Source organism: Gymnoscopelus braueri (assembly GCF_963280865.1).
Source record: "Gymnoscopelus braueri genome assembly, chromosome: 2".
NCBI classification, from domain to species: Eukaryota; Metazoa; Chordata; class Actinopteri; order Myctophiformes; family Myctophidae; genus Gymnoscopelus; species Gymnoscopelus braueri.
This window is the reverse complement of record NC_137604.1, coordinates 23,424,380-23,441,502: the sequence shown is the minus strand read 5'-3', so window position 1 is coordinate 23,441,502 and position 17,123 is coordinate 23,424,380. Positions and strand designations below refer to the sequence as shown.

Genomic DNA, 17,123 nt, shown 5'->3' with positions numbered 1-17,123 from the left:
CATTGGGTCTAATTTGAAGTGAATAGTTTTAAGTCAGTTTCGGCACAAATGTCTGTTATGCTCATGTTAAATCAACGCATCTACATGTCAAAACACTTAAGCAAATCAGTAATATAAATCATAATCAGAGACATGCTCATGTCACTGGTTCTCATAATGTGGGGTCTGGGGACACCCAGGGGAACTTGAGGGGGTCCCAGGGGGTCCCCAGCTAGATGGTCGATGATAGTCTGGGTAGAACGGGCCTGTACAGTATATGACAGTGTACAAAATGAACACGTAGACCGGTAAGGTTACGCCGGGTCCATTTGGTTAGGCTACACCGTCTTGACATTTGTACAGTATCAGAGTTAAATAGGAGTAGATTGGGGTCCCCGCCAGAGATTAAAACTAAACGTGGGGGTCTGACTTTACAGACAGTGCAGCCGCAGGATGTGTGCACAGGCGAACAGCCTCCTCGCATGCAAGTTCAGCATTAGCCATGGTTCACATGACGCTTGTATACAAGCGTCATGGTGCCGAGTCCCCCTGGTCTAAAGTTGTGTTCTATTTTTTCACATTGCCATCTCTCACATAAACATAAACGTTCAGATTTCAAATATAAAGTGCTTACCGCCGAGCCACGGATGTTACAAGGCGATGCGGACCGCGATGAGTACCCGTATCTCCCGTATTGTTCAATAAAAAGCATTTTAATCCCATCGCCGGCCATTTTCTCCAAATTGTCTCCGATACTTTCAACCATGCGACACTAATGGTTGGGAGGTGTATTGCACTCTGATAGATTACAAAACAAAAAAAAAGAAAAAAGAAAATGGCCGGCGATGGGATTAAAATCATTTTTATTGAACAATACGGGAGATACGGGTACTCATCGCGGTCCGCATCGCCTTGTAACATCCGTGGCTCGGTGGTAAGCACTTTATATTTGAAATCTGAACGTTTATGTTTATGTGAGAGATGGCAATGTGAAAAAATCGAACACAACTTTAGACCAGGGGGACTCGGCACCATGACTGTCATGGTATGACTCATGTTTCAGGGCTAGTTCAGCATGTGCTCAAGATCACTCCATTCAGAGTGTACTGCACACTACTTTACACTGCCCACTTGTGGTCAAGCTACACAACACCAAGTTTACAGAAATGTCAAGTAGCTAATGATGCCATGAGTGTTTTACTGAGCTATGATTTTTACTCAAAAGGCCTGGATGGTGCAGCACAAGTAAAGATTGTGGCTGTGAAACTTAATAATTTTAAAGCGGTTCTATACGTCGTTCTAGATGCGTCTGTCAGTACATGAATAAAATGGTCCTAAATGCCAGGTCTCATTTGAGGTTTGGACTTAATTATCATCGTTTTGTACATTTCTGTAACTGTATGCGTTTTCTATTAATGAATTCATTCATTTAAGTCCATTTTTATTCGTAGTAAGTTAAGGCCTTTACTGCGTGTCATGACTACTGCAGCGCAGCATTTATGACACCTGACCCTAGCCCTGGTCCAGAGCATCAGTGAGTTCTCTCTAACGCCCTGCTTGCAGACAAAGAATTCCACTGCCCTGGAGGGCTCCAACTGTAGTAAAAATAAACAAAACGACTTCGCTACTCACCAAAACAAAGAATCTTTCACAGTTTAGAGTTAAGGCATGTAGCACTTACAGCAAGCAAGGGCACAAGATAATACACCATAATACATCAAATGCATAAAAATAGTAATCTAATAATAAAGTAATACAAAAGTAAACCAATAATCTAATAACTAATACATACCTAAACCAAGATAAGAACCTATCAGCCTACATTGAAACTACACTATAGGATCTACATAACATGCCATCTAAGTTATATTTTAGCGTTTGCATAATCCTGCAAGGTCGTCAAGGCTAGGGCAAGTGCTATGGGCTGAGGTGAGTCTTCAGATTATGGCAGTTCTAATTGCAATTAGAGGGAGAGTTCATTTCATAGTTTGGGAGCCATAGTTGGAGGCCTCTCAGCACCCCACCGTCTCTGTATATAATACAAAAAAGAAGAAAATAAAATGTCCGTAATATATGTAATTTGATTTACTTCACTGCGCCCTATGCTACACAGATATGGTCGATGGTTATTTATATTGACCACATCTATAGAGAGCGCAGTGGAGTCAATACAATAATTTCCGTACATTTTACATTTTATTTTCTGCCCAAAAAGTGTATTATACAGAGAAGGTGGGGTGCGGAGAGGCTTCCCACCCTGGAGAACAGACTTTCAACAACACAAAACAGCCTTTGTTTCGGCGAGTAGCGAATTAGTTTCGTTTACTTTTACTACAGTTGGAGCCCTTGCAGGGCAGTGGAATTCTTTATCTATGAGCTGAGCCAACTTAAGCGCCTGGCAGGGCGTTAGAGAGAACTCACTGTCTGACGTTCTGGACCCAATGCTATCTGGCATATTTTCAAATGATTTTTTTATTACATTTTGAACTTGTGAAATGGGACATTGTGCACAATTATAGCCTTGAAACATGACTGTCATGAGTCATGGCTAGCACAATGATAGCCCTGAAACATGACTGTCATCATACAAACAATTAAGCGTCATTTGAACCATGGCTAGCACAATGAGTACTTTTACTTTTGTACTTTCACACACACGCGTCCACCAAAGCGTTTTTAATAGACGGCGGTCCCATATAAAACAATTCCAAGCCCACCGCCACCAGCACCGGGTGATGGACACACAACTAAAATCAGACACAGAGCTGGAGCACATAAATTACCTTCGTTTGTTTTGAAACGTCCGCCTCACTCCGCCAAACACATGCGCAGTCTTTCTCTCCTTTTTATAGCCGTCGCGCATGCGCACTACGAGGTTAGTAGCGCCGTAAATAAATGGGTTGCAAAGTTTGGCGTAACACACACGCCACGCATGCGCACTAGGTTACAACAGCGACGTAAAACAAATGGGTTACACATTTCGGCGTAACACAGCAAGTGTTGCCATGTCCGCTTATTATAAGCGACTTTGGGCTTGTTTTCTCAATGTTTAAACCAGTGTTTCTCAAACATTTTCAAGGACCCCAAAATTCACATGAATTTGGAGTGGACCCCCCATCTAAAATGATTTTGTGCCAGGGATCCTCTTACCAGATTTTTTTGTTGTTACAATGTTTCAGAAAATATGCTAAATTTGTCATTTCTTTCTTTGACAAAGATTTCTTTCGAAAATAGCCGATCTACAAGCTCTTGTAGATCGGCTATTTTCAAATAGCGCCGGTTTTAAAGCGCTTATGTAGCCATGTCGCTTCTTTTGGGCTTGTTTTCATTAACCTCGCAGTCTTTCCACCTAGTCCTGGTTGCTTATTTCTCTCGCAAGATCTGGCAACAGTGACAGCAGCGGCACTTTTTCAAATCCTCCTCGGACTGTCTTGTTGTTTTGGTCATTCAGCCTCCCGTCCAAACCAAACCACTGCGTTTAGGTAAGAGCGTTGTTGGAGAAGTCACTTTAGATTATGTTGAACAAATGATTAGTGTTATTAGCAACTGTCAGTGAGCGGTATTGCTGCAGTATATTGTGTCTGTAGTAGTTGCCTCTGTAGACCTTTTCGCATCTAGGCTACTGCTAGCCCTACTAGCCCCATTTAGAACTTCTCCCTCCGCTATGTAGCTCTCTTCTCAGCGGAGGGAGAGGTTCCGATTGGAGCTACTGCTAGCCCTAGAATATACCACACCAATACTTTTGTTCTTTTACTGAAGTACATTTTTAATTCCGGGCCTTTTACTTCTAACAGAGTATTTCTACATTGCAGTATTGATACTTTTACTTAAGTATAACATTTTAGTACTTTTTCCACAACCGCATATTCAATCCATTTTATGAAATGTATATATCAATCACATATTCTAGAGCTAGGTTACTTTTAGGTGACACCTCATTTTGTCTATTTGTCTTTGTCTGCTGTGTAACATAATCAGAGTTTTTAGTGCATAGGCGCTGCGCTGGAAGAGGGTGCTTAGAATAGGTTAATATCGGTGATGGTTAAACAAATACTATCAAGATGGTTTGATTGATGTAGTTTATTTAGAAAGACATGAGAATAGTACATGACAGTACATAACAGTACATGGAAGTACAAATTCACAATACAAGGTCTACTAACTGGAAACCCTCATTAAGCATAACGCTTGTTTAAGATGAGAACCCCATGCACACAAATCATGATGAAATATAATAGGCAGGCAGATATACACACTACTATACATAATGTCATACAATCAGCTTTCAGGTTACTGGTATGACGAGAGAAAAAAATATATAAATATATACAAAAGAGGAAAATGAAGGAGGGGGGGGGGTAGGTTAAGACTTAGACAGGGGCCATTTTCGAATTGCAGCCTCCTGAAGGTGTATCTTTAGGGCAGTTTTGAAAGTGAGTAGGGTTTTACACTCCTTTACTCCTTTTGGTAGGGCATTCCACATTTTTGCTGAATAGCATGAGAACGAGTTCATACCCTTAGTTGAGCCAAATCTGGGTTGAACATGATCAGTGGAGCTGCCTCTGGTGTTATGATCATGGACTTCATTAACATTTTGGAAGTATTTTGACAAATACAGGGGGATCCCAATGTTGTGGTGTATCTTGAAGACCAGGCCCATAGCAAGTTGCTGTACTCTGTCCTCAACCCTAAGCCATCCAATCCTAGCAAAATGAGCAGGGGTTAGATGGGTTCTGTGATTGAGGCCAAGAAGTAGCCTTACAAGTTTGTTTTGGGATGTTTGGAGCCTTGTTTTTAAGGCCTTGGAGGTGTTGTGATACCATGAAGTGCATGCATAGTCATAATGACCTTGAATGAGGGCCCCTGCAAGAATCTTCAGAGTATTCTTACTGACTAGGCGATCAATCCTCCACAAATAGCGTGTTGTTCGGTTGACATTTTTGATCACTTTTTCGGCGTTTTTGTTACCAGAGAGGTTTGCCTCCAAGATGGAGCCCAGGTAGGTAATTTCATCCTTTCTTTTGATGACATCATCACCCACTTTGATCGTGAAACTCTCTGCCTTGCTAAGGTTAGGACTGGACCCAAAGAGGATGGATTCAGTTTTACCCAGGTGTAATGAAAGTTTGTTATCAGAGAGCCAGATGCAGATCTTGTTGAGTTCGGAGCTGAGAGTTTTCTCAACCTGCAGCCTGTCCCTGTCCGAGACTAGCAGGGCCGAGTCATCTGCGAACAGGAACAGCTTGCAGTCGCAGGCCGATGACATGTCATTCACATATATCAGGAACAGTAAAGGTCCTAGTATACTTCCTTGTGGGACACCACAAGTCACAGGGAGGGGATGGTAAATATATATTATATATTTACAATAAAATGGCTGTTGGATTTTGAAATACACCAGCCACTTTGGTTAGAGGGAACCAGGGAGACATACACAGGCTTGATCACAGTGATAACAGTCCTGTAGAATTACTAGATGCAAACAAAATATTGATATACCAAGTTTTTTTTAATGCTCCTACCTACAAAATTATAACAAAAAAAATTGGGGACATTTAGTAAATATCCACCCAATAAGATGTAATCCAAAATGATGCACCAGTGAGAAAACTTGGGGTAGGGAAAGAAATGCACATCTATGCCTACCAAACATTGACTAGCATGGCAGTCACAATAATGTGTGAAAAATAAGAAAAAAGTTGAATAAAGACATGTCTTTAGTTAATTAGCAAAGATACGGTTATAAATGTAAAGCTTGATTTTATGCCATGATCATAGGTATATCACCTCTAAGCAAGAGGAACAGAACTTTACATGGGTTATAAGCTTTAATGAAGTGGTGACACTATAGCTTTATGTTGAATACTAACACCTCATTTCTATTCAGTCACACTTGACGTTAAAATCAGAGCACTGTGTGAATGATAACTACTGGAATACAATAATCATCAAAATACTCTTTCTCTGCAGGTGTGGTTAATTCTTGCCTAGAATTAATCAAAGATGGCAACAAAGATCCCCAAAGCTGCACCACGTAAGCTCAAACTTTTATATTTTGTCAGAGTTGTGTAACCACCACACGACCAAACACTCCTTACATCAATAAACGTAAGTCTCTAATTAGCCATATTCTGTCTGTCTTCTAGCTACACACCTTGCAGATGGTATCCTTAAGCCAAAAAAGGATAACATAGCAAGGTAAGTTAACTAATCTCAATGTCCATCTGTGACACTTTTCTTCTGTTCTCCCAATGGTGATATTTATCTCCACATTCAAGGCTGGCAGCGAACAAATTTTGTCCCCTACCTGTATGTAATACAATGTTGTGAAGTTGCACATAATGCGGTTTCATTTGAATCAAGGTTGTTTTTCCATGCAGCTACAGTAGCAACACTGCAGGCAGTGAGATTATTCTCCAAGATTCCTCAACATTTATAGGACACAAATAAGGATACAAAAAAGTAAAAAAAAAATAGCAATACACAATATATCTACCTAACCTCTAACATTTATTCGGCCAATAATTCATTGCTGCGACTTGAGGTCAGCAGCTCTTGTCATATAGTTTCCTATCCAGTTGAACGTGTTGGCAGAAAACTTGTATTTAGTCAAATATCTCCACTTTTACTCAAACAATTACATTGTGTTTACTTAGTGCTACTGTGAATGCGGACCTGTCACCTACACCTACAGAAAATGTGAATAGTGGAGATATTTTACTACTAAACACGATGAAATTAGGTGACAACAGCTGACCCCAAGTCGCAGCCGTTAATTAACGAGTGAGTACACACGCAGCACTACAAGCGGTGTCTCTGTAATAGATGAATTGTATGAAATATCACAGCCATTCTAGGGCTAGGGTTGATAATAAAATGTCCCTTTTTATTTGCCTTTAGAGAGTGGAGCCAGAAAGGTATTAGTTACTATGAAGATCTCTATTCAAACAATTTACAATCTATATTTTCACTGTTTAAAACATAATTCTATTATTATTAGTATTTGATTCTTGATATTTCCTGTAAAAAATGATGTTCTGCAAAACAATGTCATTCAAATCACTGCCTGATGAATCAAGAAATGCAGTCTTAGCTGCCTTTGTGGAGATCTTCTCAAGTGAAGTTTATAGAAACAGGCCACTTTGAGAACAAAACAAGCTTGGGAAGAAGAACTAAATATTGAGATTGATGATATCTGGGACAGTGCACTAGCAGGACTAAAACCCTGCTGTTAATGCTAGGCTTCAACTGATTCATTACAATGTAATGCATAGACTACAATCTAAGACCTCAAAAGGCAAATTCTCCTTTCTGTGTCCTCAGATACTCACCCATGGGCTTTGATTTAAAAAAAACTAATTGCAAAACATTGGCATATAATCAAATCAGACTACAGACTCAATACTGTCTTTAAAGAAGACCCAGCTGTGGTTTTTAAACGCCCTCCTAATTTAAGGGACCAGTTGGTGAGATCTTATACGCCCGAAGCCCCGAACTAAAACAAAGCACCTTTTTGGATGATATTCCCGATGGGAACTACAGGTGTGGGAGTTGTGCCCAGTGTGGCTTTACGACTAAGTGCAAAACTTACACACATCCCCACAGTGGTAAAACGTCAAGATACGCCGTGTGATTACCTGTAGTACCAAAAATGTGGTGTATCTTATTAAATGTCCCTGTGGCTTAGGGTATGTAGGAACAGACCCCTTCGTACTCGCATCAGCGAACACCGCTCTAACATTAGATGCAGGGACGAACGCAATCCTGTGGCTCTACACTTTAAACAGGCAGGCCACAGTATCAGTACTTTCCGTTATACAGGCATTGAAAAGGTGTCACAGCCTCCTAGAGGAGGCAATTTAGAACGCCGCCTGCTACAACGGGAAATGTTTCATATTTACTCTCTAAATACTATGGCGCCTCATGGGGTTAAATGAGGAATTCGACATCAAACCTTTTCTGTAACATGTATACTAGTCTTGTCTTTTAATATTGCATTTTTGCATTTTTAATGTTTAATGTTCATATGTATCTGACTGTGTGGTCTCTCTGTTTATGGTTCAGGGAGCTTTGTTTATACATTGTGGTAGACTGGTATTTTGTATAGGGTATAGACAAATATTTACTAAAAATGTTTCCCTCTTTCCTGATGGCCACTCAAAAAAAGAATGGCTATTCTATGTAACTGTCATAGGTCTGTGAGTTAATTTGTGAGTCATAGACTCTCAAATTGGGGTGTTGTCCCCGGGTGCCTGCACTCCGTGATTAGTGTATTCTGCCCTCCTCTTGTCTTCTTATACCTGTCTCCTCACACTTCTCAGTATACCTGACGAAGGCCACAACGGCCGAAACGTTGTTATTGACCGCTATATTCATTAAATTGCCGGGAGCATTAAGACGGTGTGCGAACTCTTTTCTTTTGTTCATGTTTATTCAGTTGGATCCAGCACCCGTTGCAATTCTCGGATGTGCGTGCACCACCTAACCGCTATAGACTACAATCTAAACTGCATAGAATCTTTCCTGATCTGTCGCTTTTGTGCAACATGTATAAAGGTCCTGACGGTACTCTTTCACACCTTTTTCTGGACTTATTCAAAGCTCCGTAATGTTTGGTGTACAGTTGTTCTGTTTTCAGAAACAGCCTTAATCTGTTATTCCATTACCGTGGACATTTTAACCAGCTTTGTTGTTTGCTATGATAATAATTGCCAAGAGATGTAATCTGAATCTCTCGCTCTCTCGCTCTCTCGCTCTCTCGCTCTCTCTCTCTCTGAGCACTTTTGAGCTGCATGGTTTGTATGAACGGTGTTATACTGTACAAAGTATACGTTTATTAATAATATTATTCACACATTGCTGTCTTGCAGAAAGAATGTGGCTGCCAAGGTTCACAAAGGGGTGTAAGTCACACATTTATGTCAGTGTTTGTTTTTGACTTGTCAAACCTTATGGGTGAAATTGTAATGGATATGATAGAATACATAATGGGTTGCTAATTGCTATCAGAAAATACTGTTCATGACAGGAAATGTACACAGCTTTTTAACTCATGGTTTTACAATGGGCTCTCAGTTACTCTGAATTATCCGGTCACCAATATGTTAATATAGACAAAGAACTTGGAAAATCAAAGATTTCTATCTCAGTCAATGCGTTTGATGTAAAAGCTAAAATAAACAAAGTATTAGTATATGGTTGAAGTACATTTAAAAAGTAAAGGTATGTGAAATTATAAATATAGTAAATCCCCTGTGGTGTGACTATGCACTTTGTTAATTTCACAAATTCCTCTGAGTCATGATTGATGTAGGTCACCAACGCGAAAAATATTAATTTAATTATCAGTAGCCACAACCTATAAGGGAAGAACTACTGTGTAGTTGTTTGGCAACCACTGCATCTAAAGCTCTGTTTTCTCCTTGTGCACTGTTTGATAGACCCTTGACCAGAAATGGTCAACAGGCGGAGCTAAGGGACCAGAACCAGCTTTTGGTGACTACCAATGAGGACCTGCAGAAGAACCTCTCAGAGACACAGGTAGGAGATAAGACTTTGAGTGAGCAGGTGTTACTAACAAAACTTATCACATTGGTTCTCAAACATTTTCATGTAAAGGACCCCCACATTGATTTGTATTTGGCCGCAGACCCCCATCTGAAAAATATTTTGTTCCAGGGACTCCTATAAGAGAGAAGGTTTGTGTAAAATGTTTCAAAATTATTCACAATTTCCCCAAATTATTCAGTTTTTTTGAAAACTGCAAATACATCTTCAAGCTCACAATCTGCTGTTTTAGAACAGTTGAAGTGTAAAATAGGGTTTAAGTGGTTACACTGATTTTGATGCCATATGAAAAAAAAAATCTGGAGACCCCCAGGGGTCCTTGATTGGGTTCCCGGGGGTCCCCAGAAAGATTTGGACCCCACTTTGAGAACCACTGATTTGTGTTTATGCTGCATGATTTTCATGTGACATCCAGACATGATAGACTCACAGACCTTTTCATGCAGTTTTCTTGCTCCTTAGGTACAGTATGTTTTTCAATTAATTTTGTGTTACACGCTATGCATCAAACAAAACATTTCAGGGTACTGTGATCGTTCTTGTTTATATGAAGCATAGCGTTAGTTCATGCAGGACACGGCAGAAGGAGCGAGTGCATTCTCCGGCAGTGGCAGCAGCCGCGGAACTGCCGCGGAACTGCCGGTGGAGGAGCGGCAGTCGCGGAACTGCCGGTGGAGGAGCCGCAGTGAACTTATTTTTTCCGCCGATAAAGTATAGTTTTGGACCATGACGGAGGCGCGCCGACTCAGTAGACCTTGAGGCCAAGGAGTCGCGCCCGAGCGCCTCCAGGCGCGAGTGCCCGCGACGACCGGCCGATGGTCTACTAGTCGACTAAGCGCCGTCCGAGTTATGTACCGATAGGCACAGAATCGTAAATAATATTGGTGGGGACTGCGTTACACAAACGCAGCACACTCCCAAAGCTGGCGCCGCCGGCAGCTCCGCGGAAGCTCCGCGGAAGCTCCGCGGAAGCTGCCGCTGCCGGAAAATGCACTCGCTGTCCCTCGGACACGGAAGTCTTGCACGCCGCAGCTATAACCGGCTGTCAGTCAGCTGATTTCAATTAATTTTGTATTGCACAAAAAATGTCAGGGTACTGTGATCGTTCTTGTTTGTGTATATGAAGCATAGAGTTAGTTCATGCAGGACACGGAAGTTTTGCACGCCTCAGCTGTAATCGGCCTAGCCTCCTATTCCCCATTCACAGCTCTCCTGGTCATTAAGTCACACAATCATACTCCAATCAGAGCTCACGCTTAACAAAGAGGTTCCTTTAAATACGGCTTTGCATTTACTAGATCTCTGCTTGTCTTGCAGCCTGCTTCACTGCTGCTTAGCTGCCTCCTCCACCCCAGCCTCCAATTTGATTAGAGTCTGGCATAGGCTCAAATACTTGTGATTTATGTATCTGCTAATTCAAACTTAATATGTCAATGTATTGCATATTGTTTGATATTGTATCCCTATGGGCGTTTTGCTTAACATTCCCTGATTTTGCTTAGCATGCTACTTGGACAAAATTCAGGGAATATCTCCAAAAGCGGAGCCTTTAACGCCAAGCTGAACCGTATTCCATTTGTTGCAATAATGGTTAAATTACTTTGACGTGAGTGTTCCTGCACTGCATTATGTGAGTGCACGATACCAAGATATCATATCATTAACTTGCAAAGCAAAAGTTATTGTTGTGGGCAAGGTTTCACCCCCCAGGTGTGTTTCACCAGACATGATTTTGCCATTACAATTTGTGTTTCTATAAGAAGGAACACCAAGTCTTTTGTGTTACAGCAACGGGTTGATGAGCTGGAGCAGCAATTCAGTGAGCTTGAAAAGGAGAATACAGACGTGAAGAAATCACTGAACGACTGCCACGTTGCCCTAATTGCAGCAAAAATAGATCCAGGTGAATATGTACCCTTACTTCAAAACAAGATGTTTAGTCAATAAGTGATGTCAGTGCCACTGCCAGCACACATCTGATTTTCTACACGTATTGAAGTTTTTCTTGCTCGTTCAGTTCTAGGAGAGACGGTTGGTGAAAATGCTAAAAAGGAAGATCAAAGAAGAGAAGTACAGGTACGTACTTTATTGGTCTGAAATTCTTTATTGGGAATAACCCCTTGAGATGAACCATCTTGTTTTCAAGGGGGTCCGCAAGTTACAAAATACACTTCATACATTAAGACAAAATACTTTTTTACAGACAATTCAAATGACATCAACCAGACAAAACGTACAACGATAACACAATTTGAATTAGCTTGCCCTTAACTTCAGACAGTAAGCTTTTACTTGTACTGTCCTATATTAAACATCAAATTACAGCACATTATCGCACGCACGCACGCGCGCACACACACACACACACACACACACACACAAACAAACAAACAAACAAACAAACAAACAAACAAACAAACAAACAAACAAGGAAAAGATTGTGAGTATCAAGGAGCAACATAAAGAACACTAGGATTTCATTTTCACAGCACACACTTGTAAAACAAATCTTTTCCAGTATTTTTCATGTGCTAACACCGTCCTTACACCCAGGTTGTGGCAGGTTAGGTGTAAGGAGTAAAGCTAACATCACCTCATGTCTCTTTCATACCCTCGATTTCAGAATGTGTCCAAGGATCTTTTAAATGAGTTGAAGACTTTTGGGGACATGGCGTCAACGCAGCGTGTTCAACTGGAGGTAAATCTAAGTGATTAGACTTTTGAACTCTCCAATTCATATTAGTTATGCCAGTTTTTTTTTCAAATGATTATGATCAATATTTCAACTAGTGTTACATGGGATTTTCCCAGTGTGTTACATAGCACAACTGTAGAGAAATGTTTATGCGCTTAGTTAATATTTCAGTTTTTTTCAGATATTATATATCTCTGCTGTCCGGCAGAAACCAGCTAACTCCATTTTTCAGGAAATGACTAAACAAAAAGTGTAGTTAGGAGGTTTTGTTCATCATTGATAAGAACAGCTAAATGGACCTCCAAGCTCTCAATGAGCTTGGAGGTCAAAAGGGGAGTCAGCAAAACCGGCTTCATAAGAACATCTTTGGCGTAACTAAGAGATTTAGCTGGATTCATTTTAGAGCAGGCAATTATTTTTTACCCCCTTTTTAGTTGTTATGCCAATTAATTCCTCCCCACACACACATTTCTGTGTTGTCAATGCTGTTCTGTCCTACTGACTCACCTGCCAGTGAGGAGCCCCCACCGGTAGGACGTAGGGCCTTCGTCCTACTCCTCCCGCCCAACACTCCCTGCTGACAGGGGCCGCCCCCAGCCCATAGGAGTACGTGCAATGACCAATATCGCCCTACCCGCCCGGCTTCACTCCCCCGAACAAGGGCCAATTGTGTTCGCATAGACGCACGACAAAGCCGGATGCACCACGATGGATTCAAACCCACAACCTCTGTGGTGGTGGGCAGGGACTTTACCACTGCGCCACCCGATCGATTTATTTTCTTTTTGTATGTGTACCCCTTCTAAATAACTCCATTCAAGTTCAAACTCCACGTTAACCATGTTAGACTTATTGATAATGATTTGATAGTCATTATGATTGATAACATGTCCCTGGTTATTTCATGCATTAATTTCATGGATTTCTTTTGCTGAATTTCACGCATGAATTTAATGGATTGCATGCATGGACGTGGAAGCATGGAAGCAACATTACATTACAGAAAATATTAACATATTGATTGCTATTTCTTGTCTTTTTGTTTTCCTGTGTGTCTCAAGGCGATCAACACGACTATCAAGGACTTGACAGAGGCCCGGCTCAGTTTGATGCAGGAGCGGGAGAAGTTTTCCCAGGAAGCTGCAGAAATGGAGCAAGCCCTTGAAGAAGCAGAGGGACTCCTGGCATAAATGTTACTGTTGTCTTGTAAAACAGCGAAACATAGAAACATCTGCAACTAATTTATTATGGCCCACAATTGATCTTTTCCAACCTTGTTCTTCTTCAAAATGTTCTGTTGACAAAAATATGTTAGATTTTTATATGAATAAAATTACTATGAAAAGGGGTTGTCTGCAAGTTGGTCATTCTAACATTTCCACACATCCAAATTGTGATCCATGTCAATTGTGACACCGCTCTGTGTTTTTCGTTCCATTGCACCCGGATATAATTGAGTTTAGCTGTGAATTTGACCACAATCTTGTCCACTCCCATGTGGAATTCTTACAGTGACGAATGGTGCTTTTCGATTACAAGAACTAAGCGATCAGTGCCGTGAAACATAGTTCACAGGTTCTGGATTAGTTTCCATGCCCTACGGCTCGGTTTCAGATATGGTTCTCAGAACCTAATTTGGGCCCTGCTCAGGAGGTGGTAACCCCGAGTTCTGGGAACTCAGAACTTGTACATTCATTTTTTCCCCCTAAAATAGTGAAAATAGCAGTTCTGCAAGCTCACAACACGGTGCGTTGCAAAGCGTTGTGAGCTCGTAGAGGTTCATATGCATTTATTTATGTTTCTTTAAGGAAACATAAAGAAACCATGACAGAACTTCCCAGGTTCTGGAACGTTTCAGGTTATGGAAGGTTCTTCTAAGTTACCCTTGGTAGTCGAAAAGAGACAAAAGTTTATTTTGGGAGCCCTAGATCTACTCTATACCAACCCAATCACCAGAGATAAAACATTACCGTTATCAGACATGCAAAAGTGTCACTTTTCAGCTACAGTCACCTTTTTGAACCCAAATAGGGCAATTGTGTGACACCTGACCTGAAAGAAAACAACATGTTGTCACCTTTTTCACCTCGGGGCTGTTTGCATGCCTGCGTTATACATTTCTGCAAACCACAGATACATTGGCATCTTGTCTTTTTAATGTAGGCGTGGCTTGAGCCCCAAGAAGTGCGCCCGAGCGAGGCGCCTGTCCGGCCAGTGCCTTGCTCGGGCGCACTGAGCGGTGCGAAACCTGCTGCTGCTGACTCTGCGTGTCCTTGGTTATAATGTAATTCAAAATTAAACATTCTAGTGTTGAGTCGACATGATCTGCATCTGGAAACATTGACATGCAACATTTGTTTGTGTTAAAAAAACTTCAGCTGAAAAGAAGGTTTTTGGTTAGCTGAATGCATCCCTTGGGATGAAAGCTGATTTATTATAGTCTAGATCTAGATTATAGTATTTTTGTCACCCTCTCCTGTCCTTTTGTCACCCAGGGCAAATAAATGCTGCATTTGTGACAAATAGCTGTATGTAATCTCAATGAAAGCAAATGTAGAAACTTGAAAAGTGCGGTAGATTGTGGCTGAGGGTCCCTATCACCTGTCGTGTGAGCTTGTACATCGACACACGACAGACTATACATCAAGCATAAATTGACATTGATGTACAGTGTCGCAGATTAACCTGACTCCAGCTGTCTCCTGCCTCATTAGAAGGAGGATAAGAACCTCTGCAATCATCTGTCTAATTTAGCTTCTCCATAGGGCATGACAGCCGCAACACACACGACTATCAATCTGTCTTAACAATTTGGAATGATCAGAAGGGCTATTTGATTGATAGTATCTTTTTTTTCTTTTCTTTTCGTTAATTGTTGCATATTGAGATACTGGCCTTGATGCCAGCTGTGTGGTCAATGATCCAACTGGCAGGGAAGGATGGCATCTTTGTTCAAGTGTGAGTGCGCGTGTACACACATGTGGGGGTGGATGGGGGCACATGTGGCTCTGTATACAGCAGTTCAATGGTAAACACCGATGTTAAAAATGCACTCCCTCATTAAAGTCTTCTTCAGGGAGTGATGCCAGAAAAGCAATAAGTCAATTTAATAAAAACTTTTTTTAGCAAAGTAGTGTGCCTTGGTATTTTTGGGATTATTGTTAAAGAAAATCTAACCTCTGTCTCTCATTTGTCTTATATTTAGACTGAGACCTTGCCTACAAACTACAGTAGGCCTATACAGAACCAGCTTATTTACAAACAAGTTTTATAATGTGACTTAATGCTCTTAATATTTTGTGTAAAGCACTGTTGTTAAAATGTTGAATAAATGTTATATATTAACCACTTTCAACATGGCATCCCTACTTTGGGGCATGCCATAGTTGAAGTTTTCACAAAAACAAATAGCAAAAAAAAAAGCTGACGTACAAGCTCCCAACGCATCGAGATGCAATGTGTTATGAACTTGTAGATTGGCAATTTTTTCTATGAATACAGGTGTGGCTTGAGATTTTGACTTTCCCATTGGTGTGCGGCGGAGTCGTTACAGTAGACTTTCACAGTTGACAACACATTATAGAGAAAAAATGTATCATCATTATATTAAGACTAGACTAATAAAAACGTTTCACCCAAAACTGCTAATGCATATCCGCTGCATGATAGAATATATCTCATGAAACATCCATTTCCATTCCATGGAGTATGGCTGCAGACTGTTATATAGCCTATAGTTATTATTGTAGCTGTTATCGTTAATGCTGTCATTACTATTGATGTTGCTGTGCATCTTTGTCTCTCTCTCTCTCTCTCTCTCTCTCTCTCTCTCTCTCTCTCTCTCTCTCTCTTTAAATCCACCAGTCAAGACAGACCACCCGCCTAGAGCTAGGCTCTGCTTGAGGTTTCTTCCCATTAAAAGGCAGATTTGTCTTGCCACCGCCATCAAACGCTTAATCACAGGGGAATTGTTGGGTCTTTGTAAGGATGTGATCTTCACCGGCTCTATATGTAAAGTGTCTTGAGAGAATTTGTGATTTGACGCTATATACATAAAATGGAAAAAAAATCTCTCTCTCTCTCTCTCTCTCTCTCTCTCTCTCTCTCTCTCTAACACACCCACACATAATCATCCACCCACTGGCCCTGTAGAGTAGAGCTTTTGAAATGTTGTATAATAAGGCAACTAAATGTCTATCATGGAATGAGTAGTGCACGGTTTGTTTTTATGTTATGGAATATAAAATACACATACAGCAAGTTCACACAATCAGCTATCTCACCTCTGTAGCAGTGTCAGTCAAATGAATGAATAAAATCATTACCCATATGAAGGTGGTTCAAGATATAACCAGAAATTCATTCTACCATAGATGAGCTATTTATGCCTAACTATATTATGTTCTTGAATAGTTTTAATTACAAGTTAGGATAAACTGCAATGAGCAAAGTGGGGAACATTATGTCCAGATCCCTCTGGCCATCATCGATATAGGCCTATTAGCCTATTAGTGGTTCTCAAAGTGGCGTCCGCGGACCCCCAGGGGGTAGCCAGCTAAATGACTGATAGTAGGAACCAAATGGACCCTTACCAGTCTGTAACTCTGAGTGCGTACAAATGGAACCAAATGGACCTGTAAAGGGTCCACTTGGTTCCATTTGTACACACTCAGAGTTCCATGGCCTAATGCATAAACTTAGGGTACTTGAAATGAAAACATTTGAGAACCAGTGTATAAATGGAAACCGATGTACACCTATGTGTGCATATACACAGTCCTAAACCTGCAGGTAGACACAGAGGTTTCCAATCCAAAGCACTCTCATTTAACTCTGACAAATGTACAAATGTGGTACAAATTATACACTTACACTCTCTGAG

At 40.9% G+C, this 17,123-nt stretch overlaps 1 protein-coding gene across 1 annotated transcript; it reads left to right on the top strand.

Annotated features, from left to right (window-relative positions):
- Positions 1-3,362: 3,362 nt before the first annotated feature.
- Positions 3,363-13,508, top strand: knstrn (kinetochore localized astrin (SPAG5) binding protein). The gene is made up of 9 exons (XM_080448808.1): positions 3,363-3,461; positions 5,950-6,013; positions 6,126-6,177; positions 8,850-8,882; positions 9,420-9,519; positions 11,335-11,449; positions 11,564-11,622; positions 12,170-12,244; positions 13,303-13,508. Exons 2-9 carry the CDS (start codon positions 5,983-5,985, stop codon positions 13,429-13,431), a joined length of 594 nt encoding a protein of 197 aa, XP_080304934.1. The 5' UTR covers positions 3,363-3,461; positions 5,950-5,982; the 3' UTR covers positions 13,432-13,508.
- Positions 13,509-17,123: the final 3,615 nt, after the last annotated feature.

Coding starts and splice junctions, on each gene's coding strand:
- knstrn (XM_080448808.1), top strand. CDS start 5,983: ATGGCAACAAAGATCCCCAAAGCTGCACCAC. Junction 8,883..9,419: donor GCCAAGGTTCACAAAGGGGT/GTAAGTCACACA, acceptor ACTGTTTGATAG/ACCCTTGACCAGAAATGGTC. Junction 9,520..11,334: donor AGAACCTCTCAGAGACACAG/GTAGGAGATAAG, acceptor TTTGTGTTACAG/CAACGGGTTGATGAGCTGGA.